Source organism: Molossus molossus, unplaced genomic scaffold (genome assembly GCF_014108415.1).
Source record: "Molossus molossus isolate mMolMol1 unplaced genomic scaffold, mMolMol1.p scaffold_m16_p_1, whole genome shotgun sequence".
Lineage (NCBI taxonomy): Eukaryota > Metazoa > Chordata > Mammalia > Chiroptera > Molossidae > Molossus > Molossus molossus.
In genome coordinates, this window is record NW_023425344.1 from 67,423,889 (window position 1) to 67,450,998 (window position 27,110).

Genomic DNA, 27,110 nt, shown 5'->3' on the forward strand with positions numbered 1-27,110 from the left:
AACCTGGGCATGTGTCCTGATCGGGAATCAAACCGGCAACCTCCTGGTGCATGGGTCAATGCTCAACCACTAAGCCACACCAGCCAAACTCTATGTACATTCCTTAGAAAGGAAACCAAGCGTCCTGTCTGGTATTTAAGATTAGCATAGGTCTACTCATTCTCTGCCAAGATTCTAAAAAAAAAAGAGAAAAATCAAATTCCACTTAAAAAATAATAATTTCTATTTAGATTATGTGCTAGTATTCCTCAAAGTAATTTTTTAAAAGGTTGGAACTTGAGAAAAGTTCATATCAGAGTACAGAGATTCAAAACTGATCCCTCCAGAACTCTGTTTTTTTTTTTTTTAGAAAAAAAATATGCATCAGACTTTGAAGTACTTACACACCTAGACCTGATAGAAAGCAGGATAGCATTTGCTTTTGAATATATAAGGTTCTTAACTTGTGAAAAATCACAATTTCAAGGTAATTTTGCCAAATAAAAATTGGCAAATAAAGTTTGGCAACACATTTTAGAAAGATGATTTATATACTACATATAAATGCAAGGTAACCTTAAATGCAATTGATTTAAGTTTAATTATATTAATATATATGTTGGGCCTTCTAATAAGCCTTCAGATAAAACTTAAAGAAAGAATAAAAAGTCAACCCTAGAAACTGAGAGTTGTAGATACATACTATACCAAATTCATCTTTTGGTTTTTCTTTTGTTTTTACCACAAAACTCCATGTCATTCTTAACATCCAGTATTTTTCTCACATCCTATTTTATATCCTAATTACCATGTAACAAAATAGCTTCAACATGCTGGTTCTGTCCCTGAGTTTACCACATACCTTACCCACCATAAAATATCTCCTACAGCCATTTTTAATGTTTCCTCATTTGCTAATAACCATTGGTTCTTCGCTATAAAACCGCCCTCAGTTTGTCAAGGGTCCCTAGGTACAAACCTATCAATAATTTAAAGCTAACTCTTGAAGGAGCTATACAGGATTGTTCCCTTTAAATTTTATGTTACTCCAAAATATACATATGTATATACAATCACACATGTAACATTTACACTGCCTGCAGAAATAAACTGCAGATATAATTCCACACATACATTTAGAGATTCACATTTTAACAGCAAACTTCCATGCAAATATAAGGAAGTAGTTTTATACTCCTAAATTACATAGCAAGCTGAAATATAGAATGTTTTAGGTATATCCTTTCTTGAGTCTTAGAAATAAGCAAAAAGGAGACATAAACCTCAAGTTATATCTGTAGCAGTGTCAGTTAATATGGTATTATTACTGACAAATTATCCAATTTGCTTACTCTATACAAAAAGTGAAATAAACATACTATATACAAAAGAGTTAGAGAAAACAAATGAAACTTATACAAGATACTTGCTACCATTGGTGTTTAACTTTGTATAGCTTTGACCAAAGGACTCTTAGCTTGTGCATTCTTTTCTGATATGAAGGAATAGTTGTATCTCTATACTATTCTCAGCTACAGAATAGGAATGGATTGGGGGAGAGGGAACCTGGTAACATAGTTGAAATATACAAGTGCTCTGTTTATAAATATGTACATAATTTAGCAGTGTCACATTATCTGAATTAATTTCTTTTGCATTGTTACATTTACCAATCAAGTGGTTCAGAATACAAAATATAATAATAGAGGACTCAGTTTTCACACTAACTCCTTGGAACAGTTATTAAAAATTAAAACATTTGCTGATAACACATTGAGGAGCTACTGAAATACTACTATTAAAGAACTTGAAGACAAGAACCTGTTCAAATGGATAAAAAAAAAGTGATCAAAAGAAACCCATAGCTGCCTAAGAGTTTTTAAAATTAGAAATTTAACACTCAGCAAGTATATCAAAACCACTTTCCATATGCTCACTCAACTTAGAGACTCACAATAGCTGAATTACACATATATTTATACTGAGTATAGTTGAACAGAAATATGACAGGTATTTCTGATAAACTGCTATGTAAATGGTTACTAAGTTTACACTGGCTTGTGTACTGATCTAGTGAGTCACAGGGTTACTCTGGTACAGTTGACAACTTTTTTATCTAATCACTTTCTTCATATACAGGGTGTCCCAAAAAATGTATACAGGGTGCTTACATTTTGAAAATAAAATGTATTTGAATAAACACTGGCTTTATAATTACACATTTTTGTGTATATATTTGGGGAGGGGGACACCCTATACTTAGTGAAAAACTGTTGCACAGAAACTCAAAAGTCCCAGCAAGCAATCAGGCCCATCGTCCACTGGAGGCAAAACTTCTGCTGAAGGAGAAGTTGATTTCGGAGTTCTTGTATTTTCCCCAAGCACCAAAAGGCACGACTATTATAGTACTGTTGTCTTCAGCACCATACTGTATCGCCTGCAAGGTTTGGCAGGAAGGAAGAGAAAAACTGAAAATCAGAGTCTGGAAAGTCAAAGTGATTTAACACAGTTAACTAACCCAATTATGTCACAGTGGTTTATGATTCTTTCACCATGTACCAATGCCCACTTGATTAGATTGCACACAGAATAATAGGTGACTCAAAACAACCATATTAACTATATTCCACTGCAGCAATTTTGGCAATGGAAACACTGGTGGACTAAGGTATAAGATATTCAGGTCCTGAAGAAGAAAATACCTGTTAGCACAGGGACTAATACAAGGGAAAGATTCACAAGGTGTTAGTCCTTACCTAGCAATTCTGTTTCTAGGAATTTAGCCTAAAGAAATAATAACCTAAGGGAGTGGATGTATATAAAGATACAATGACAAGAAAGTTTATTATGCTCCCTATAAAATGGAAAAGTGGCAAAAACTAAATTTCCTACAGTAGGAGAACTATAAATCAATTTCAGATATGAATTCAAACATCAAATAAGATAGTCAGCATTGTAAGAAATACTTGGGATTATATATAACAGCAAATGTATTTTAAAAGACCTCACAGCCTCAGGCTGACACTGTGAAGGAAAGAGTTGATCAAAATATCTGATGAAAAAGCTTCAAAAAATAAAAAAGTTTTACAAACAAATTGAAAGAAAAAAATTTGCACTATCAGACAAAGTACTATTATACTTAACATATAGCAAGTTCTTACAATAACCATGAAAAAGACAAGCATGCATATGAGACAATGGAAAAAGCAAGCTGTACACAGACAAGAAATACAAGCTATAAAACATGTAAGTAAATTGGAATATCTCTGGAGGGTAATTTGGTAAACATTAAAAGCTTCAGAATACTGTGTATTCTCTTACCTAGCAATTTTACTTATAAGACTTTAACCTAAGAAAACAGTACTTGAGCCCTGGCCGGTTTGGCTCAGCGGTTAGAGCGTCGGCCCGCAGTCCTGAGAGACCCGGGTTCGGTTCCCGCTAAGGGCGTGTACCTCGGTTGCAGTTTGTCCCCGGCCCTGGTCGGTTGTGCGGGTGGCAGCCACTCGATGTGTCCCTTTCACATCGATGTTTCTCTCTCTCTCTCTCTGTTCCTCTCTCTCCCTCCCACTCTACCTGAACAGAAAATGGAAAAATGCCCTCCAGTGAGGATTAAAAAGAAAAGAAAACAGTACTTGAAGAAAATAGATATGCACAAATAGATATCAGAATGTTTATTATAATGTTCCCCCTACAATAGGGGGAAGTGCACACAAACTAAATTTGTTGTTTAGGGGAACTGTTAAATGACGTGTGCTGCACAAATACAGTGGAATGCCATGCAGTCATCATAAACAGCATTGCCCTTATGAATTAGTGCACATTACATTATCTCAACTTAGAAAGTTGAAATTAGGAAGGAAGTGATCATCAATGAAACTGGGCCCATTTTCTTAATCTCATGAGCACATATAATAACCAAGTGAATAATTCATGCTTACCCATTTATTTTCAAGCAAATAATGCATTTTAAATAATGTCTTATGTTTTAGTTACAAATATTAATACTTAAAATTTGGGCCATGTTGCTCTGCCTGCGAAATAGCCTTCTCTCTGTCCCACTGCTTCACTGATAAACTCTCTTTCACTTTAAACTCTAAATAAAAAAATAAAAAACAACAACATTTGGGCCAAATTTGGCTCCAGAATTGAAAATGTAAAAAAAAATGAGGAAATGCAAAAATAGCTGTTGAATTAAACTGTGACTCTAATGATCAGTGATGGCTCTAACTTAAAAAATTAATTATCCAGAGTATTAAACAACATATGGAAATTTTACATTTTTCTCTACTGGGTATTATCCAGCTTCCAAGGTTTAGCTCTGACTGACTCAGTGACATACAACACATCCACACACCTTTTTGTATTTGTTTTTTTCACACCCATTCTCAGAAACCAGAAACTGACATGCTATATAGTGTTACTATATTTAGTAGGTGATTACTTGGAGCAGTCTCATTTTATGGGCAAGTGGTCAGACTTGGGAAACTGGCTATGGGTTTGAAGCCCAAAAGACAACAAATATTCTGCAGCTTCATTGCTTTGTGACCTTGAATATGTTACTTAACAACTCAGCCTCTGTGCCGCAGTTTTCTTCATCCACGAAAAGGGGATAATACTAGCTCCAACCCCAGAGGGCCATTGTGATGATTACATGAGTCAAATACAAAACCAACAGAAGAGTGTCTGACACATGGTAAGCGATATTAGTATTTCCTATTATAATGAACTATCTGCTGTTACTATTATCTCAAGATGTGTACAAAGCCGAAAAATAAACATAGCACATTTTCTTGGCATACTAATTTTACTTCACTACTTGGGAGAAATTTTAAAAATTGGAAATATAATAGAGTCAAGTATAAAATTCATTGTAATATTGGAGCTAAAACACAAGATTTCAAAGAAATCAAGTCTGTGGTGGCCCTTCTAAGCTAAACCAAACCTGCACCCGGGTTGCCCATCTTCCCCCCCCCCCCCCCCCGGGGAATTTTCTATCAGAAGCTCATCTGTGTCACCTGTTCAGTCACCGCATGAGCTGCTTCGCTGGGATCATGGCACTGATTGACAAAGTCACAAATCTCTTGACTGTTCACCATGAAGTTAATTCCATCTGTGGTGAGGACCAGGAAGCTGTCACTGGCATGATGTAGCTGTAATCAAAACCAAATTCATGGGATTATAAACTACACTTGGCCTGAGAATAATCTTCATAATTCAAAGATTTGATGAGTGGTCATCTGAGTTTACAACTTGTAGGCAAACTGAGTGAAAATGGATGGCTTGTATTTAGGGCAAAAGTAGCAACATTTTGCATCAACCACCAAGGACAAACCTCTAACATTTACTTAGTAACACCACAAAAGAAGTAGCCAGATGGCTGAATGCCAGAAGCTGCAAGATATAATGGTTGAAAACTGTCTCTGGAGCCAGGCTCCCTAAGTTGGAAACCTGCCTCTATTTTTTTTGGCTGGGCAAACATAGGTAAGTTGAGCTCTATATACTCTAGATTTGTTTTCTCTAGAAAATGGAGTAGTAGCTATTTGAATAGAGCCTGGCACATAGTAAACCCTATTTAAGTATTGGTGAGAGAAAATGACTGTAAGTGGGCTATCTATAAGACATGAAATCATTCTGTTAATTAACAAGTGTTTGCTGCCATGATTGGAAGCCTACACCACACTGTGCCAGTTACTGGAGTAGGACGGGGGCTGCAGAGAAGGAAGTGTCGGCTCCCAACTGGGTGTGTGTTGGGGGACGTTAATTAGCAGCATGCAAAGGATGTCATTTTTTAATAGAGGTGAAGCAATTTTTTAGCTTGGTGAAAAAGCGAAGTCAGGGCTAGCTTCCAAGTGGAGGTGAGGCTAAATGATCAATCAGATGCAGGTGAGGAAGGGCAGAGAGCCATTCTGCCAGAATTCTACAGAGGGGTGAAACAAAAACCAAACACAGCATCAGACAGTAGGCCAGGAAGGAAGGATCTTATGTTCTCTGAAAAGTTTCTCTACCCTTCCCGTAGTTATTCCCTTTTTAAAGTCATTTTGGCTTCACGTAAGGCTTCCAAGAAAGCTTGTAGCTGGCCACACGCTGCATTCATTTCTTACATATGTATCAAGTACTTACAAGTCCTTTCTTACCTTAATCCTTTTTGTTTCAGGTTCTGCTATCACACCACTGCTTTTAAGATCCAAATCTCCAAGACTCCTTGTCATTGCAAGTCTGCCATTCACATGAGGCTGTCCTAAACTATTCCAAGCTATAAAACCACCACATTTCTTGATCCTGGTCAAGAAAAAGTTAAGATCAGAAAACCAGGCACAGTTCAATTTAAGCATGACATCAGTTTAAAATGCAAGGTTTCATTTCTACAAAGTAAATATAAAAAATATCCTCATCAGTTGGAGGTGGTACCTTTCTTTTTCATCTTTTCTTTCTGGAGTATGGTCAGTGGTCAGCTTGATGGATTTTCCTTTTCTACACAAAATAGCCCGGCTATCCCCAACACTGGCTACAACCAGTTCAATACCATCTCTTAACAGGGCTACTGTTGCAGTAGTCCCAGATGTCAGAACAGTTGCTGTAAACATTATGAAAAAGAGTACAAATTATTGACAGTCAAATGATTGGATATGGAATTTTCATTACAAAAATAAAACTCAGGCATGTTAAGCTAATGCTGAAATGTACATTTTAATTTAACGAGGGCTATGCAAATGAACTATGTAAATAAGAGCATGCAGAGAAAGAAGTATTTGGTTCAGTAACAAGGCTCCATGCAAACAGAAAATGTTGCTAACCTAATTTTGTAAAGAATGCATCACTGTCCCCAAATGGCCTCTTACTGATAACAAGTAGAGTTAACACAAACTAATAATAATTATTATGACACCTTTGTGTATTCATCAGGTATCAAAATTAAAAGCATTACATTTTCATTAAATTGGCAAATAAGTCAGGGTGACTTAGGTCTACAGAACCCATTCAGGCACGCCGACTTTTCTATAATCTATGGACTCAGAGGTTTTCTCTTCCATTTCTTACCCCTATCCTGTGGAAGTATTATAGTTAATAGGCTAAGCAAAATATGCCAAGGGCATATCATTTACTCTTCAAGAGCTAATATTTTATATTCTTACCTTCTACAACTGTTTCAATTTTACAAATGTTTACCCCCCCAAAATCCTAAAATGGTGAAAGGCTCACATTATTTTCTGTTTATCTTTGTGGTCCTAGACATGAAACAAAGTTACAGCCATCCTTTTATTAGGAGAAAATTGCCGGGGGTGGGGGTGGGGGTGGGGGTGGGGGGCGGGGATGAAATTCATTCTGGTTTCCACAAGCTTGGTGTAGTTAACACTTCTAGCTCCAGAAGGACCTAATACAATCCGTCTTTGTCCAAATGCAGGACAGTGCTGGCAAGTGTTGCTCCTGTGGTTATGCCCTGAGCTGAGCATTCCAAGAATAGTAATTTTCTGTGACCAATAACAAAATTAAATGTAACTTGGCTTGAAGTCACCACTATTTCCTCCATCCTATCCAAACTACATTTTTAACTTCCTTTGAATTTTTCTAAGTGTCTGCCCTCAGTTTGTTACCACTTGTTAAAAAAATTTAAGGTGCATTGAGCCTTGCCAAAGACAGAATACTGTGAAATTATGGGCTAAGAAGTAAAGCAAATTGGAAGAAATTGAAGGAAAAAACCCCCATATTTAAAGCAGGTATTGTCTTTTGTAACATGGTTAATTCTTTAGAGCATCTAAATAAAATATTCAGGTGATAGTCCAAAGATGATTTTGACTTCAAAGGCAGATTTAGTAAAAAATGAAATGCTACTGATTTCACTGATTGAGGCTCAGACTTGCCAAATATTTTTTTAAAGGAGACAATTTAAAAAACATCACCAGTAATGCAATTTGGAAATTGCATTATATATATATATATATATATATATATATATATATATATAATGTACAATCAGTACATTAAAATGCCTGCTTTAATCAGAAAAGTAAAATTGAAAGACATGAGGAAAGCCTATTGTAAACTTTTATATCCATGCTGAGTTTACATTATTGAGAAATAGAATTTATAGTTCTACTATCTTCCCATTTGTCTCTTGATTTTGGAACTGTTGTTCAAAGCAAAAATATCTCGGTAATGCTAAAATATATTCATCACTGTATAACGTAAAAGTTTTAGTATATCAATGATGTTTATATTACAGATGTTAACTCTTCACTTTCCCAAAACACTGTACAATGGAATCTTGACAGTTTAACCACTGTCATATTTCCAAATGACTGAAAGAGCCTGACAAGAGAACAGCACAGGAATTTTATTTCCTCAGATGCTACCTGTCCAGGGAGATTAGTATCCTCTCCTTTGTTTAAATTGTCAGCAGCACCTTTTGAAAAGTGATTTTTAATTGGCTACATCAAAAGAGTTAAGATTTCATAAATGACCATTTCAAGTTTAGCTGGTCAGGATTATAATTCATTGCTCTGCCACCCAGGAATTTCAAAGAGCTTACATCTTTACCAACCCAACTTCACAGTTCCAAAATCCCAGGGTTTAAGGAAAAGTTTCCAAAAGTTAACTACTGATTCTGGTTTGCTAAACATCTAAGAATGTAAATATTAAATCAACATTTCTTTTCATTTAACATTTAATACAGAAATAAAAAGTCTCACTTTTTGCCCTAACAACAAAACTATAAAACTAAGACATCTTTCAATAAGTTCTTAACACTCACGACATTTTCTACTGCAAGTCATCTCAACTAATGGGACAAAGAGGCTGTGGGAACCTTCCCGTAGTCCAGGCTAGAACCGCTGGACTCCTTCACCTGGGACAAAATTAAGCTGATCTCTCTTTCCACTGAAGCCCAGCATATAGTGTCCACGGGCTCCAGGTCTAGAGCTGCTGAGCAGGCACAGTTCTCTGCCACAAATAACACGCACAGAGGCAAATAGGAAATTCACCCAGGAATTGTGCTCAAACATTACAAACCTGCAACACAGGGGAGGGCAGAGAAAGAGCTGCAAAATAAGGGGAACGGTTTTTACTTTGGTGAAAATTTCACTTGCAAATTACATGATATTCCAGGAGATGTCAAATCAAAGACTCCAAAATTCAGTTTGCACACGTTGATGGTATCTTGTAGTCTGTTTTCTCATCACAGAGTAACACTCTTAGTTTTGTGGCTTCCCAGGGTAGGAAAAACCATATATAAATGCATGTGTACCAAAACACAGTGGTGACGCAGACACACATCTGCATACTTATATACACTTTCACACAACACACAGTCTTGGAGAGTAATTCAGTACCTTTATTGAGTTGAAAAAAATTCACTGTATATTTGTTTGGCAACGATATCAAAATCATCCCAAACACAGAAAGGAAAATTCAGGGTATAGCACAGAATACAGTATTTGTTGTATCTGACATGTAGTACATAGTTAGAGAGGATGTGAACTACAATATACCATCAAGTTACTGAGATGGAAATATATGCCGAGGAGGAATCAAAGCACCTCCTGTACCAGTTACAAAGAGAAACACACTTGTTAATGGAGCTCAATGCAGGGATTTAGTATCTAGATGCATTTTTTTTTTCCATAGAGTGATTATTTACAGAAAGGCTAGTAGAGCTCGTGAGCTTTTATATAATTCACAAAGTGGGTGTTTCTGCAGCTCTCTCTTCCCCAGTGTTGCAGGTCAACATATCAAAACAAAAACGATCAGATTTTGAATGGCAACAAAAAGTAAAAGCTGTACTTTTCAAGGCATAACCTGCACCTCCCCATGGTAATTATTTAACTGTGTACACCCCACTATATGTAAACCAATGCAATTTCAATATTTATTAAAAATGGGTGTTCGGACATGTGTGACTCATGAACACCAAAATCAAAGTAATGAGCTGAGAGCAGTAACAGCACAGTAAGGATGTCTCTTCAATGCCATTCCTATTTTTCCCTTTTGGCTGCCCGCAGCAGAAGAAGGGTACTCAAAAACACTGCGTTTCTAACACTGGTTGTGTTGTAGTTTAATCCTTCCATAAAGAGATCACATAACATGAAGAGCACTAAAGTTTCTGTTGAGACTCACATGCTGTCACCATCTCCAACTCTGAACGTCAGAGCAAGTCTTCTGGTTTTTATCCATTTGTCTTTTGAGAAGTTTTGTTACTTTCAAACTTTAAGCAAGCTAGAAATACTCTGAAGAGCTCGTAGGATATAGAGGACTACAGTCTCAGTTTTCTACCATCTAGTAAGTGACAATTTGTTAATAAGCAATAGACTAATAGGATCATTTGAACTTATTGGCTGGTTAATTGTAAAAATACATGATTGATATAAATTGAATATAAAATTTTTTCAAAGCTGTTGAAATTAGCTACTAGTAAATAAGGGTAAATTCAAAATTCATCAACAAATCAATAAAAATATTGAGCAATTTCTTAGGGGCAAGATTCTTGCCATTTCTTCTTAAGTGACATTATGATTTTAGTTTCAAACTACCCCCAGTTTAAACTGAAATCGTAAATATTTTAAATGCCCGTGGGATCATCTGAAGTATGCTATGCAATGTGACAGTTTTGTCTAAAGTTTTTCTTTTATTTTTTCAATCCTCACCTGAGGATATGTTTATTGATTTTGAGAGAGAGAGAGAACACTGACTGGTTGCTTCCCATACATGTAACCTAGGTATGTGCCCCGACCATAAACCGAGCCACACTGGCCAGGGCTTTACTAAAGTCTTGATGAGAATGTTTTCTTTTCGTTTTCTCTTAAGAAAGCTAATATAGTATGATTGAGGGGCAATCCTCCCATTTATACCTGAAATTCTACTATTAGTGATTAATTTCTATGGTTTAACCAATCTTTTTTCAGGTTTCCCCTACTTAAAATTCAAATTCACTCAGGAGTGATAACTCATTGAAACATATACAGTAGAGTATACTAATAATTTTGTTAAATAGTCAAGGAATAAATTATAACAACTTTGGTGAGAATGATCAGTTGGGTCCACTTGAGTACCTTCCAGATGCTATGCAGGGTGCTGAACAATGGAGATTCAAACTCAGTAAGCAGGGTCCCCGCCTGCAAGCTACTCACAGGAAGTGCTCTAGGAGAAAATGGGGCTGATGCTAAAAGAAAAGGTAAAAGAAACTGGAGAGGGCAAACTGCAATTACGTCACAATTTTCTTAACTAACACTGGTCCTACTCATATCTATGCCAAAAAGAATACTGTCCACTCTTATATACTAACACTGTTTTAGTTCTTAGATAAAACAGGCCCAAAATGTCTAAAGGCAATTGTTGCCATTTTTAAAGCCTTAGCAACTTAAGAATTTTAAGGTTGTTCCCAAAATACTTATTTAAAAAATATGCAGATTAATTGACCTATAACATTACAAAATAATATTTAAGAACAATAATGTCATAACAGACCTTATTTCTTTTAATACCATTTTTCTGTCTTGCTCCATTATACTTGCAAACAAATGGCCATTAAATAAAAAACAAATTTTAGAATCTTATAAAAGTGTTTTTAAAATTAATTTTAGAGAGAGGAAGAGAGAGAGAAACAGTGATTTGCTGTTCTACTTATTAATGCATTCATTGGTTGATTCTTGTATGTGCCTTGCCCAGGGATAGAACCTGCTACCTTGGTGTATTGGGAGAGCTACCTAACCAGGTTGAAAGTTCTGATCATTAACTCAAAGCATGTGACAGAGAAACTAAATTAAATAATACATTTTAATGTCATTATTAAAAATATATTACATTTTTTATGATTAATTTCTTTGAACAACCTCTATTTATGTGAGAAAGGCATCTGTAGTAAGTTCCTTTTAAGGTCAGCAAGTTAAGTCAATTGTCTCCTTAAGTTCAAATTTTCCTTTAGTTATAATTTATTATTTAATAAATGATAGGGTCCTTTACTTAACACTGAATCTGTCATTGTTTTAAGCATCTTCGTTGATTAGATCCTTTACAAAAGGGCTAATTGCACCCATGAAGGGTTTATGTTTTGGTTTGCTGGGCACATTCCCACGTTGAACTTTCACATTCTCTTCTGAAAACCTTGCCTGTTTATAGAAAAGCTCGGGCACACCACCTGCACTACCACTCATAGGCATTGTGGTAGGAGATACAGCCAGTCTGGTTGTGGAGGAAATAAGCATACCAATATAGGTACCAGTTTTCAGAGTTATAAAAATGAAATGATTATAAGGTGTTTTAATGTCCTCTTCTCCTTCATGTATTTTACCCATTAAGAACAAGAGATAACTCTTATGCCTAAAATTTACCCTCTCTCAACCTCTATTTTTCATAAGGCGAGAGGCCATCTGGAAGAAAGAAAAGTCCAAATAGAGAAAATGAGCTTGAATGATGTACAAATGAGAAAACAAATCCCTGAACAAAGAGATGGACTCTATGCTTTTCTGAGGCATATGATAATGAAAAGTTTCTCCAAAAAAAAGTGGGAAGCCCTGGCCGTGTAGGTCAGTTGGTTAGAGCATGATCCAGATATACCAAGGGTGTGGGTTAGATCTCCAGTCAAGGCACATACAAGAAGTAGCCAATGAATGCATAAATAAATGGAACAACAAATCAATGTTTTTCTCTCTCTCCCTTTCTCTCTCTCTCAACTCAATAAAAAACAAAAAAGCAGGAAATCCCCTAAATGAGTCATCCTAGAGACATCTTCTCTAATTTTCAGCATTAAATATACCCTGAGAGAGGCCAGGAAAGCCCCAGGAACTGCCCTTGACTTCTCTTTAAGTTTTAGTTCCTTCTCTGGGAATTGGAGAGAATTGCCATCCCCAGGCACTCCAGCAGAAAATTGTGAAAATGACATTTCGGTGGTGCACACTTGGAACTCTTTTAAACAAAAGAATGACCCATAGATTAATATTATTACATGATTCATTTTCATTCTATATGCATACATTTCTATGGTTGTTGCAAAAGTTTTTGAGATTAACTTTATAAGCAAAAGCTATGAGGGTCGACTAACTATGTTTCCTGAAATGGTTTTGATAAATTTAGTCAAAGTCAGAAACATTTACTTTCAATATTTAAGAACAAACAGTACACTACATTTTAATTCACCTTGTGTTTAACAAATAAAAACAAAAATACCACTAGATACACCAGGAAAGCTGCAAGATCAATTTTTTTTTAAAGAAGTAGGATAAAAAAATATCTTCATTCTAATTATACAAGTAGTGTATGTTAGTCATTGTCCTTTCCTATCTAGGACCAATGAGCAATTTTCTCCTTGCCTGACCAATTACTGTCCTGGCTAGATGAGATTACCCTGTAGTGTATTTCTGTTACTTGCTCATCAGACTCATCTAAAGAAACAAAAATAACAAACCATCTTATAGTATGGATATCTTGTCCATAAAATGTGCCTTCAAACAGATTTAAAAAATGTTTTTAATCTTTTTAAAATTGAAATTAAATATCAGAACCATTTTGGAGCTTTAATTTCTGAAAAATTTTCCAATATACATGTTTCATTTAAAAGTGAGGTACTAACATTAGTTTTGATTCCAAATAGCATTTAAAGTGGTTCTTTATAGAAAATAATTTTTCACATAAACATTCTTACAAATAAACTTACATTACAATTCCCACCCCTTAAATTGTTTCCATTTTATTTAGACATTCCCCAGGACCCCAGGAAAATGTGACTGTTTTACTTACCATCAGCAGACAGGTGGGCGTGACTCGCAAAGGCTCTATCTATTTCTAGAAAAGCCAAGGTCAACACAGTTTCCAAGTTCTTCTCCTTAGGAAGAAAATCCCTTTATAGGGAGGGAAAAAAGAGCCCCCCAAAATTATTTTACAATAGATGTCTTCTCTTCTCCTCCCCTCTCCTTCAGGTCATTCTAGCTAGCAGTCACTCCATACAGTGGTCTCCATGGCTGGCCTTGCAAGTGCTCATTAAATGTCTAATAAGTGGGAGGCATAGTGATTAAGTCTTTAAGGACAGTAAACAAAAGTCCAAGTTCCCATACTAAAAGATTAATCCTTACTGCAACCCTGAGAGGTCAAGTTCCTTCAAGGCAAACTCTGCTTAAATCAACTAATGAACAGTATGAACAACTGTACACAGGAAGACAGGAAATAGTCATGGCCATAACCCTGTCACATGTTCTCTCCCCACCCCTCCTTTAATGCTAGCAGTGGTGTGATCCTGAAAACTGCATTACAATAATTGTGTTCAATAAACTATGTAAAGAGCTCCAAAACATCGCATTAAATGCATTTCCCCATACTAATGCCAATTATCTAAAGCTATTTTCAACAGGTGCTCAAGGCTATTCATGCCACTTGAGAGTATAATTACCATTTATTGAAGCACTAGGTGCCATGCACTGAAAGGAGTAAATGCTTCTCATAGAGTCTCATAATACATGAGGTCATGGACTTTATGTTAATTCACTCGAAATAATCACAAATCAAGTACCATAGATTCTGGTTGTTAAAAGAAAACAGTAAGTCCCAAATGGGGTCAGTTGTGCTAAGCCCATGTCACCAAACCAAGGCTTAATACTTAATTGTAGTCTAACCTTTCCCAGGAATATTAATCTTAACCAGTAAATCTGGAATATTCTGGTTAGCACAAATGAGGTAACCTGCCATATAGGCCCTTTCCACCCCTCAGAGGAAGAAGTAAACTCCTCTTTCCTTATCCTTTTCCCTCTCTGCCTACAAAAGTCCTCCATTTTGATGAGCTCCTCAGAGCTCCTTTCCATTTGCTAGATGGGAAGCTAGATTCAGGAATTGTTCAATAAAGCCAATTAAATATTTAAAATTTACTCAGTTGAATTTTTGTTATTTAACATGGTCAATGCTCTCACCAGGGGAGTTGTTAAAACATATATTTTTGAAATGGTAATAATCATCAGTAATGAATGGCATGCTTAAGCTACTCCTTGTTCATAAAACAATTATAAAACCACTCAAATAACTACATTAAGACTGAACATCTTAGCCTAAAGGTAAAAGTTTTAACATGAAGCATAAGGCAAACTGCACAGTCAAGAGTGGAAAATCACTGTACGTACATGATACATTTCTCCATATGGGTATGACAGAAATTAGCAGCTGCAGGTCCGCCATGTCCATCAAATACTGCAAAATACAGGACCTCATCAGTCAGCTGAGCAAAGTCAAATCTGTCTTCATTCTCTTTCCGTTTGCCAATCTGTGAGGAGCAGCCCACATTTTCCAAGCTGATTTTGGGTATTGGCTTGCCATACTTGATGCTGGGTGGCAGCAGAATTGGCTCATCAATGCGGTTATCCCAGATCCCAAAATTATCCCAGGTGGCTGGACGCCCACTACCATCTGGGTCAAACCGAGAACACCTGGGCTCTGAAGTGGAGCTGTGGCATGTGGGTGTCACCCTCCGGTCATCTTGCAGCAGGCGGGAGCTTAGCAGGACTCTCCTTCTCACCTGGTTCCCACCACTTCTAACCAAAGTAATTAAGGCAGCTGTTGACATAACTCAACTCCAAAGGATTCAATAGTCAGGGACAGGTTGAACAATAGTGGAATGTCTTCAAGAAAAATGATGCAACTACATAAAGAGAGAGAGTCCGTCAGCAATTTTTAATATAACTGATATATTATTAGAGATTAACAAAAATGAAGGCATTAAAGTATGTGGCACCTAACAGCCAACTTCTAAAGGATAGCAGATGGCCCTGGCTGGTTTGGCTCAGCGATTAGAGTGTCGGCCTGCGGTCCAGAGAGACCCGGGTTCGGTTCCTGCTAAGGGCACTACCTCGGTTGCAGTTTGTCTCCGGCCCCTGTTGGTGGTGCAGGTGGCAGCTACTCAATGTGTCCCTTTCACGTCGATGTTTCTCTCTCTCTCCATTGCTTTCTCTTTCTCCCACTCTATCTGAGCAAAAAATGGAAAAATGTCCTCGGGTGAGGATAAAAAATAAATAAATAAAAAATAAAGGATAGCAGATGAAAAATGATCCACCATTTACCCCATTAAGAGTTTAAATTCTATAAAAATTTGACAATGTGTACATATATAGAATCAAGCTTTAACCTACAATCACCTTGGGATCTTGTTAAAATGCAGATTCTGACTCTGTCTGTCTGGGTGGGGCCTGAGATTCTGCATCTCTAATCAACTCCCTGGTGATGCCTGCCTAACACAGCAGGCTGGCACTTTAAGTAGCAGGAATACAGAATACAGGTATAAATAAATATTCTTCCCTTTATTAACTCCATTGCTCTGAACAAAGGGGACAAATCTTACTAACAAAGTTTCTGACAGGAGATAGAACTCAAAGAAGAAAAGAAAAAACAAAACTAGTTAATAGAATGTTTACCATAGTTCTATAGCCAAAGAATGTCTGTCTTAGCAAAGACACACCTAGGATCTAAGCTTTGTTTGGTTTCAGATTTCTCCATGTACTAAACTTTACATATGTACGCTGGTTCATGCAAACACTTCTAGAGGCACAAAGATAAGCTAGTTCTGTTGTTTCCCTTTGTAGTAGACACTCATGGGGAAGGTATGTGATCTCAGGAATTGAGGGGCACGCATTTGTGACAAGCAACCCTGATTTATGAGCAACTGATCTCCGCGTTTACATGAACAGCTGCAACTTTCTTCTCACACAGCCCCGGGAAACCACCCACACTCTTGCCTGCAACGACAACAGGAGATAGCACCAGAGAATGAACATTTCTTTGAAATGATTATTCTGTACCCCCACTTCTGGACTCTGTCCCAAAGCTAATCCTAAAACCTCGGGTTATGGTCAGGGGGAATTCCTACAGAAGGGCTGTTTCTGGCAGTTTTCCATACAAATGAAGTTCTAAGCAGAAATTTATCTCCATAGTACTTTGTTCTGTTATTTTATGAATTAAAACACAACTTGAAAACATAGCATGAAGTTAAGATTTGATAATACCAGTGGAGGGTATACAGATGTTATAGTATTCTCAATTGTGTGTTTGAATTATTTCACAATGAAAAATGAGCTTGAAAAAATAGACCTCCCCAAAAGGCACAAACATACATAACAACAACAACAAAAGCCCAGCTTGAGTGAATCATTAAGAAAATGTGTTACAGATTTCAAACAATCATTTTCAAATACATTTTTGGAAATTGCTATAGCTATATATAGGAAGGGCCACTACTCCTTTCAGTGAGTAAAGCGATAAAAGGAAAAGATGAGGTTCCAAAGAACATCCCTAAATATTTAATCAATGAAAGACATGAGCCCTGCCTTCATGGTATTTAGAATAAAGATGCACTCCCCCCCATCGCCCCACCAACACAATGAATGTTGTCATAAAAGACTTAGGAGGTTATTCCTTCTTGGCTTTTAAGCTAATATCATGTATAAAAGACTGAAACTCACTTCTTTATGACAATGTTGGAGATGGTGGAGACAGCATCTCTGGTTATCAAGTATCTAAGGGAAGTAACACATTCCATTGTAAGAGAAGAGGTGTTTATCCTTTGCTTCTGATTGAAGGTTTATTTTATTCAGCAACAGTAACTGTTAAATCAAGGTGATGACATGTGCAGAAATGTCAAACTATAATGTAATCTAGAAAGTAAGAAAACTAAGTACTAATTATTGATGGAGAGAATTCACAAAGCAGCTTTACACCATATAGAAAAAAGTAAAAACTTCAAGTGCGTTGATTAGAAAACTCATTCATCTTTGAAGAGTGTACCAAAAATTAGGAAAGTAATCTTTTGGTTTCAGTTTGAAAGCATGTATGCTGTATTCAGCCTTAGGCCATTTTGTAGTCATGCACCTGCTTTGAACAAGAATTCTAAAATTACAAACAATAAATATTGAATTAAGTTCTTCTGTAGTTTTTATGGGATACTCTTGTCCCTTTTTCCCCTCCCCTTTCTCTATTCTTCAAATATAAAAAATGAAACAGAGCTGCATTCTCAGCAGGGCCCCAATATCCACTGAAAATGTTATTAAAGAATGAAGCAAAATGCAAGTTGGCCATTTCTTTATGCCCACATGTACTAAAATCAATCGTCAACCTGGCCTTCTTCCTCATTTATTATCTGCACAAGCAACTCAGAAAGTAAGAACAGTCATAGAGAAACATTTCCTTTAAGGTCTGCTGTTGGCAGAGATGAAATGTGAGGCAGCTACATAGCTAGTTTACATAACTAGGTCAACATCAATTATGCAAGCAGGAAACTGCCTTAGAAAGTGGTTCTATCCTCTTTTGTGTAAGCAATAAGTCATACTAATCTCTCCATATTCTCAAGGAAACAATTCAAAGGACCTGTGTTCCCAAGCTAAATAACAACTTTGAACTAAACTTGCACATCAAGAAAAGTTTCCTCCATTGCTCCAAACTAGGAATCAGCCAATAGCTCTCCAGCTGCCCTTGGAAATGTCTATGCACCAAACTAGCAGGCAAGAGAGTAGAACTTATGATGTGAAAGACACACAAGAGCCTTAAAAAAAAAAAAAAAAGCAGTGTTCTTTTAATGAAAAGAGTGGAAAGCAAACTGACAAAACACTTAAGAAATATTTTTATTATTTGTCAGTTCAGCAATTATACGTTGGCATTCATTTGTTATTTTGCTAGCTAAAACACTTACTCAGAAATCCTTTATGTCAATCTCTCAATTGAAAATCAAGGCTAGCTTATTTTTATAAACCATTTTAACATTTATATTCAGTCTTTGAAAGTCAAAATCATCCGAAAGGGTCAAAGGGCAAAAGTAATTCTGCTTGAAAGCCAGTTGAAAACACAAAAATGTTACAGCAAAAGTTAAATGGACTAAGAGCTCAAGAAAACATTATATTACACATCATATTCTACTAGAAAAATTATAATTTAAAAACTAGGCTAAGCGCCCAGCTGGTATGGCTCAGTGGTTGAGTGTCAGTCCATGTACCAGGGGGTCGCCAGTTCAGTTTCCAGTCAGGGCACATGCCCAGGTTGTGGGCCAAATCCCCATGGGGGTGGGGGGGCATGCAGGAGGCAGCCAATCGATGTTTCTATCTCTCTCTCTCTGAAGAAAAAACAAAACAAAAACTATGCTAAGCAAGAAAACAAAGATAAATAACTTGATTGGAATCCCAGTTACATAACACATGTTATTTATACAAGCAACTTAAATTGTATTGATCATCATATACCAAAAGGGGGAAAAATGGGGAATCTTCCATAGACAAAACTGTTTTCCAAATTCCTTTTTATTTCCCAATCAAAACAAAAATGTATGGCTCACAAATTTACTTTAATCACATGCATTTTAAAAAATTTACATACACACACAAGAACATTATACTACATATTGTCAATAAAGAAACTGAAAATACTTTTCTTTTTCATCATTTTCATATTGATTTGTGTGACCAGGCCTGCTCTATCTTCCTCCTCCTCAATGCTTTAACTAGTTAATCTGATATTTTGAAGTCCTGACACAGAACTCTTGACTAATGAAAAGAGTTGGACTCTGGTTTAATAATTCTGACTTGGGAAGTCAGAATTCTCAGGAGAGGGTTAAGTGAAGTACTGGAAGTAATGAGAGGCATAGAAATTATACATAAAATCACTGGTGAAAACCCACATCCTGTGAGTAGGAAGTCTCAGGTGAAAAGCATCAGAAAGGAAAAAATACATTTGGTTTGTAGTAAACTTCTGAAGTACGAACTTGATTTAAAAACAAAGGGGTGTGTGCAGAAAAGCCACATAGACAGCTACAAGATAGCTATGCCAATTTTATGCTTCATTTTACTCCTATTTTAAAATCCCTCAAGGGTGTAAACACCTCAGAGCTGTCCAAATTTATTTCTGGAGAAGAAAGGTACTCACTGTCTCTGGCAGGAGAGTGCACTTGGGCTTTGTGGTAAACTGCTCTTGACTGCTGAAAGCAGGTCAACAGGGCAGGTTATGTTGTCATTTTAAATCCATGCCAAAATCATTCAGGAGTTCTAAGAATTAGTACTACTGAAATCTGCTTAGATTTTTCCCTTCAGCAAAAATATTTCTAAATATCCTTATCTGCCCATTATAAAGTATGGTACTCGGGTATATTTACATCAGTAACTTCCATAATGGAAACACAAGGTAATTTTAATATTCTCATGTCAAATATATTTTCATCGACTTTTTAAAAAAACAAACATGCATCCCAATAAATTCAAAGGGTGGGGACCCCTCCAGAATGTATTTCAGAAAATTTAGACTCTAATATCTTCTTTATCAGTACCCTGACTAGGAGGAAGGGAGAAAGAAAAACTATTAGTCTACACATGGGGAAAAAAAGCAAAAAAGCAAAACAACAAACACCCCAAATGACTCCCCTTAGGTTTGATGGAAACCTGTGTTTAGATGTGTGAACAGAAAAAGAACACAGGAGCAATGAAAAGTACTCATTATTCTAATTCCACAGTGCCCTTGACCAGAATCGAACCTAGGACCCTTTGATCCACTGGCAGACGCTCTAAACACAGCTACACTGGCCAAGTCCCTAAGATATTTTATTAGAGAGGTGTATCTTTTCCTAGAATACAACGACACCATTGCTACTTTTCAGGACAATTATATATAAAGTGACTACTGTCACTTTAGTAGTCGCTTATTCTGAAACCACAAAACAACCTCATTTTTTCCACAGCACTGACTGAGGGTAAAAGGACTAAAAGGCCGTGTTGGATGTTTCCAGTCTAAAGTTCAGAAAGGCTAATGGAGCTTCAGAAACTCCAGATTCCCTGGCTATTTCCATCCGTAGTCTCGTTTTTTGTCACCTCCTGTGAAATCTCTAATCTCTAAAAAAGACATCAGCAGCCACAAGGCCTTGAGACTACATTGCTTTCCTGGCAAAGCAAAATCCACGTCTTCACAACAGACACCAACGAAGGCTCTATTCCGAGCCCCTGAAAAGCTCGCCCTTGCAGAGTTCAGGATCATGGGCTCGGCTAGCTGGCCGTGACAGATGAGTGTCCAATGTGATACCCGGCAGAAAGCACACCCTCGTGTCCGTGCAGCACTGCATGGCTGGGTCCCTAGCATCTTCCACCGCCTCATAACTACCGTCTTCACCTGGGTGTCGCCCAAGCCTCCCTCTCCCCGGCTGCAGCTGCGGCGACGACGCGGCGCTGACCCCTGCAGCACCCTCGGGTCCCGGGGTTTGGGTATCACGACGCGGGGCCTCGTTAATGAGAAACGCGTGTGGGTAGCCATAGCCTCCCTTCTACCGTTCCTTCTGTGGTCCCTCCCTCCCTCCGACTCGGCCCACTGCACTTGCTCGGCTGGCACCTCCAGCCAACGGTCAAAATCGAGGCAGAGCCCGGGATCTGGACAGGAAACGGCCGCAGCCCGCGGTGCAGGCGGGTGGGCCCTGCAGCTCCTACCCTCCAGCTCTACCCTCGAAACGAAAGAAAGCGGCGCAGAAAACACAGACACTGACGGTGGTGAGGGGCTGAGGAACCTACACACGTATATCCCCTACCTCCCTGGGGAAACCTGCCCCCTTAACTCATCATTCCTCGGTCCGTGAGCGGTGGGATGGGACCCAACCTATGAATAATATTATTAACAGTTAACAAATAAATGAAGTGCATTCTCTGGGCTCTTACCTCGTGATAGTTACGTGCCCGGAAATTTTTTAATTAGCTAACGGAGGTCGGGGGAGGAGCTTTCTTGGTTGGTAAATAAAATTGCCTTCTCCGATGTTTCTGATCTCTGGAACGAGCAATTAGAACTGTCACTGGCAAGTCTGCTGGAAATTCTCGAGAATTTGTCGCCCGCAGTGGGCCAGATGGAGAAGGGCGATGTCTTCCAGGCGACTGACGCAGCCCTGGCCAATCCGCGCTTGGAGAGGCGGTGCTCCTGATGCCCAAACGCCAATCACAGATTCCGACGGGAACGAGCCTCCCCACTACTGCAATTTGACTTAGTTGCCCTCTAAGCAGTGTACTGTGGAGCGACGTTGACCAGGGCCAGTAGAGGCTCGCGGTTACATCCCACGCTGCAAGGCCTTGGAGCGCGGGCCAATGAGGAGGCGCCTCGGTGGTGGGTGAGGTCGGGAGACAGTACCAAGCCAGGGTCCTTGATGAGGAGCAGTGGGAGTGTCCCTTGGGGTAAAGGAGTAGTTGTGACAACTAGGAAACCGAAAAAGGAATGCTAATACTTTGCCTGGGCAAGGGCACATGAAAGGCATCTGGTTCGTTGTTATTCTTTGAAAAATTCACAGTACAGCGTTCTTGGTAACTGAAAAGGCATCTTGTGATGTCGACATTCCCATTCATTCGACAATTATGTGTTTATTTTTTTTTTTTTTTTTTTTTTTATCCTCACCCGAGGACATTTTTCCATTTTTTGTTCAGGTAGAGTGGGAGGGAGAGAGAGGAAGGAGAGAGAGAGGGAAACATCGACGTGAAGGGACACATCGAGTGGCTGCCACCCGCACGACCAACCAGGGCCGGGGACAAACTGCAACCGAGGTACGTGCCCTTAGCGGGAACCGAACCCGGGTCTCTCCGGACCGCAGGCCGACGCTCTAACCGCTGAGCCAAACCGGCCAGGGCGACAATTATGTGTTTATCTAGGATCTTTTGCATATGCTAGGCACTGTGCTAAGCACTGGAGATACAACAATGACTCAAATAGACATGATAGCTGTCTTCATAGACAAGGAAACAAGCAGATAAGATAACAAATGTCAGGAAGGAAATGGACAAGCTGTGGATATAGAGAATAACAGGAGGTTAACAGATAGGGAGGATTGTTATAAGAGAACTTTCTAAGGGAACATTTATTGGAGACTGGAAGAGTAAGAAAAAAATCAGTCAGTCCTAAAACCTGGGAAGTGTTGATTGTTCTGGACAGAGGGGACAGCACAGCAAAGGTCCTGAGGTGGAACAGCTTGACATTTTGGAAGAACAGAAAGAAGGCCAGTGTGGCTCTGGTATAGAGTTAGGCGGAGAGCAATGTAACATGAGATGGATGAGGTAGACAGAAGCCAGACCATGTAGCCAAGTCTTGGAGTTTGCATTAATTTTAAATTTAATGAGACTCTATTGAGTCATTTTAAGGAAAGGAATAAAAGAGTCTGGTTAAGACTTTAAATCCCTTTGGTTAATGTGTTGAGAACAGGTAGAATAGGCTATTGGGAGATTGGATAGGAGAGTGTATCAGATGAGACACAAGGTAGAAAATGACCTCTCTTAAACTATGGTGATATCACTAGAGATAGAGAAAAGTGGACAGACACAGATTTTAAAGATAAAGTATTAGCTTTTTTTGACATATTAGGTATCTTGATTCTGAGACAACTGTTTTGAATCCAGTTCATTGAATACTCATTTGGAGAGTGATTCTCGCATGTTCTAGTAATGATATTTGAGTATTACATTGTGTTAAAATTCATATTCCATGGGCTTTCTGGAATTTTCTTTCTGTTTTTAACTTTTTATTGAAGTATTTTATATATGTGTGTATACATATACAGAAAAGTATGCATATCCCAAGTGTATACAGAATTTTCACAATCTGAGTACACCCCATCACCCAGATAAAAAAAAACAGAACATTAATATCCAGGGACCCCATCAGACTGCCTTTTAGTCATTGCCTATCCTGACTTTCAGCAATATACTTTTGCCTGTCTTTGTACTTGATATATACATATGGAATAATGAAATATGCATTCTTTTGTTCTATATTTAACCTTGCTTCAGGGATTCAAAGAGCAGAAGTATATAATTCAAAAGAAGTAAACTGCTGGCTTTATTTGTAATCCATTCTGGTAGGATGTGGAATGGTATGGTTTTCAAATGTAATTCCAAAAACTGTATTAGCATCAAATATATGCATATTCATATTACAGCCTGACCTTGCTTATCATATGACTGTGGATTACAGTCTATTATAGTAAAAGGATGTAGCAAAGTCATGATGTTCTCAAATTCTGAGCATGCAGATTGCAAGTACTTAAAAAGCTCAAGCCCTGGCTGGGTTTCTCAGTGGTTAGAGCACCAACCCATGGACCAAAGAGTCTTGGGTTCGATTCTGGTCAAAGGTATATACCTTGGTTGCAGTTCGGTCCCCAGCCCTGGTTGGGGTTGTGCAGGATGTGTGTCTCTCTCACACTGATGTTTCTCTCTCTCTCTCCCTCCCATGCTGTCTGAAAATAAATGGAAAAATGTCCTCAGGTGAGAATTAAAAAGAGAAAGGTAAAAATGCCAAGCATAATTCAAAATGTTTTAGACTAAGAAGCTTAAAATTCCCACGTTAACAGTTCCTTGTTGCCAAAAATTTTCTTATTTATGAGAGCAACGTCTTTCATTATCCGCACCAAACTGGTCCAAATGTTTAAGATATTGCAAGACATGGTGCTACATTATTGATGAACAGACTTTTGAAAACTTAATTGTGTTTAAAACCCAGCCATCAAAATGCTCCATCAAAAGAAAAGGCCATGAACAAAAGACATGTACTAGAATGTTCATTGTAGCATTGTCTCTTGTAGCTCCAAACTGGAAACTACCCTAACAACCAACATAAGAATGAATTTATAAAGTGTGGTATAGCCCTGGACAATTTTGCTCAGTGGTTAGAGCATTGGCCCATGGACCAAAGAGTCTTGGGTTCAATTCCCTGTCAAACCCTGGAATGCAGGTTTGATCCCCAGCCCTGGTCGTGGCAAGTGAGAGAGGCAACCAGTTGCTCTTTCTCTCTCTCTTTCTTTCTCAATTCCTTCCTCCCGTCCACTCTATTTAAACATCAATGGAGTCCTCACTAGTTTGGCTCAGCAGTTAGAGCGTCGGCCCTCAGACCAATGAGTCTCATATTTGATTCCAGTCAAGGGCACATACCTTGGTTGCAGTTCGTCCCCAGCCGTGGTCAGGATCATGCAGGAGGCAACCAGTCAGTGTGTCCCTCTCACATCGATGTTTCTCTCTCTCCGTCCCTCTCTTCCCCTTCCTCCCTCTCTATCTGATGATTAATAGAAAAGTGCCCTCAGGTGAGGAATAAAAAAAAAAAAAATCAATGGAAAAATGTCCACTGTGCGGATTAACAAAAATAAATCGTGGTATATTTACAGAATGGAATGGAATGAATGAATGTCACTCATTCTCCCATGCAAATCTCAGAAAATTCTTTTTCTTGGTATATCATAAGAAGTCCACCCACAGCAGCACCCAGTAAAGAAGAGGATCCCTCCACTTCATCCGATATCATTCCCATGTATAATTCACCACCACAAATATGGAATAAATGGCTTCATCTAATACCAGTGGTACAGAGATTTGAATTATCTTTCCATTTCCATCTCCGACTTTTTCTATTTGATCTTATTAATATCATTATGCATCATTCTTATATAGGGCTCCTCTTCTGAGGAAAATTACATTTTATATATGCATACTGCAGAAAAAGTTTTAAACAAAATTGCATTTTGTTACTTAAATAACAAAGGCTTAAAATCAAGTCTGTGAAATATGATAGACATTAGTAGCATTTGCCAAATATTTTCTGCTGTCCACCACCAGGGCAGTTTCTGGCCCCCTTGTGGGTGGCACTGTGGGAAGGCTGGGCACCTGTGAGGAGTTGGGGTCAGTGAATTGTGAGTAGAGCGGACAGGGTTTCTGAGTTGCAGCATTCAATGCTCCCCTGCAAGACCTTCCAAAGGTCACTGCTGTCTGCCATTGCAACCAACAACGTTTCAGAGCATGACTGCTCCTTCAGTATGGGTCCGTGGGTGACATGAAGAGCAGAATCCTGCTGCGATCCATGATGGCCATATAGGATGAGTGAGAAACAAACCTTTGTTGTTTTAAGTCACTGATAATGTTTGTTACTGCATCTTGAGCTAACTTAATTGAGCCTATTGCATCTGACACAGAGAGAAGCTCCAATTTAAAGTTATTTAGTTAAGTTTTTCTTGGGACAATTTTAGTCAAAGAGAAATTTTCATTCAATTTTTTTCAATAACTTTTCATGAAGTTCCTACCCTATATCAGGTACTATGTAGTTAGGCTCTGTGTTTATAGCAATGAATGAACAATAGAACTGGTCTCTGCTTGCATGAAAATTGAGAGGGGGGCAGAGGAGACAGTAGGCATGTATCTAAATATGATAATTGCTATACCTGGAAAAGTATGCTATTCTCAAAGTATTATCCTAGGAGTCTAGGAGTTTCTTCCCCTTTCTATCTCTGTCTCTCTTCTAAGTTAGGGATTTTTCAGTCACTGAATATATAAGTCTACCTAGAAAGAATGAGAGAAAAGAACAAATCTTTAACTCTTTTTTAAAAAAAACATTTCCCCTTTATTGATTAGAGAGAAACAAAGGGAGAGGGAGAGAGAGATAGAAACATCGATGAGAGAGAACATCGATTGGCCACCTCCTGCATACTCCACACTGGGGATTTGGCCCACAACCTGGGCATGTGTCCTGACTGGGAATCAAACTGGCCACTTCTTGGTGTGTGGTTTGATGCTCTACCACTGAGCCATACCAACCAGGCAAGTTTTTAACTCTTGAGAAGTATCTTGGGATTTTAGAAAACGTGCCTTGTTTGAGCCTGGAACCTGGACTCGAACATTGCTTTTGATTAATGTGTGGCCTCAGACCAGTAGCTAACTCTATTGTGCCCCTGTCTCATCAAACGTAAAATAGCACTAAATATAACCTTCCCTGGCTGACTACATAGTTGCTGCAAGAATTAAATTAGGCAGAGAATATAAGTGTCCCATAAAAATAAAGTGTTATTATTCTTTAAATATTTTACAGTGCATTGGAGGAGCCTATAAATAGCCAGTTTTTTTTTTTTTTTTTTTTTTTTTTTTTTTTTTTTTTTTTTTTTAACAATAATGAAAACACTTGGTCCACCAATAAAGCAACATGTAAACACATTAAAGTTAATATTATACCCTTTCAGTTGTGGGAAGTGCTACAGAATGACATAGTAAAAATTATGCCTTTGAGTATCTAAAACTCAGTGTTTATTGCCAACTAATATCTGCTAATGTACTGCTATTAGGATGTGGCAGAAACTAGCTAAAAATTCCCCTGTAATCTTCATAAAGAATATTGAGTACTTTTCTTGTCAGTAGAATGATGTGAATATA

At 38.0% G+C, this 27,110-nt stretch overlaps 1 protein-coding gene across 2 annotated transcripts; it reads right to left on the minus strand.

Moving 5' to 3' along the window:
* PPM1K (protein phosphatase, Mg2+/Mn2+ dependent 1K) lies at positions 1 to 21,816 on the minus strand. Of its 2 annotated transcripts, XM_036263879.1 has the most exons (8): positions 21,612 to 21,816; positions 17,400 to 17,453; positions 15,072 to 15,586; positions 13,705 to 13,805; positions 6,388 to 6,553; positions 6,114 to 6,258; positions 4,995 to 5,129; positions 1 to 2,416 (listed from the first exon to the last, which is right to left on the minus strand). In XM_036263879.1, the coding sequence occupies exons 3-8, from the start codon at positions 15,509 to 15,511 to the stop codon at positions 2,285 to 2,287; spliced, it is 1,119 nt and encodes a 372-aa protein (XP_036119772.1). In that variant the 5' UTR covers positions 15,512 to 15,586; positions 17,400 to 17,453; positions 21,612 to 21,816; the 3' UTR covers positions 1 to 2,284. The 2 variants fall into 2 exon arrangements, with proteins under 2 accessions (XP_036119772.1, XP_036119763.1); XM_036263870.1 differs by lacking the exon at positions 17,400 to 17,453.
* Between the last annotated feature and the right edge of the window lie 5,294 nt (positions 21,817 to 27,110).

What these genes read in the sequence shown, in the direction of transcription:
- PPM1K (XM_036263870.1), bottom strand. Translation starts at nt 15,511, where the DNA reads ATGTCAACAGCTGCCTTAATTACTTTGGTTAGAAGTGGTGGGAACCAG. An exon ending in CATATGGAGAAATGTATCAT is followed by an intron (nt 13,806 to 15,071) that starts GTACGTACAGTG and finishes CTCCCTATAAAG; the next exon opens with GGATTTTCTTCCTAAGGAGA. An exon ending in CTGAAACAAAAAGGATTAAG is followed by an intron (nt 5,130 to 6,113) that starts GTAAGAAAGGAC and finishes TTTTGATTACAG; the next exon opens with CTACATCATGCCAGTGACAG.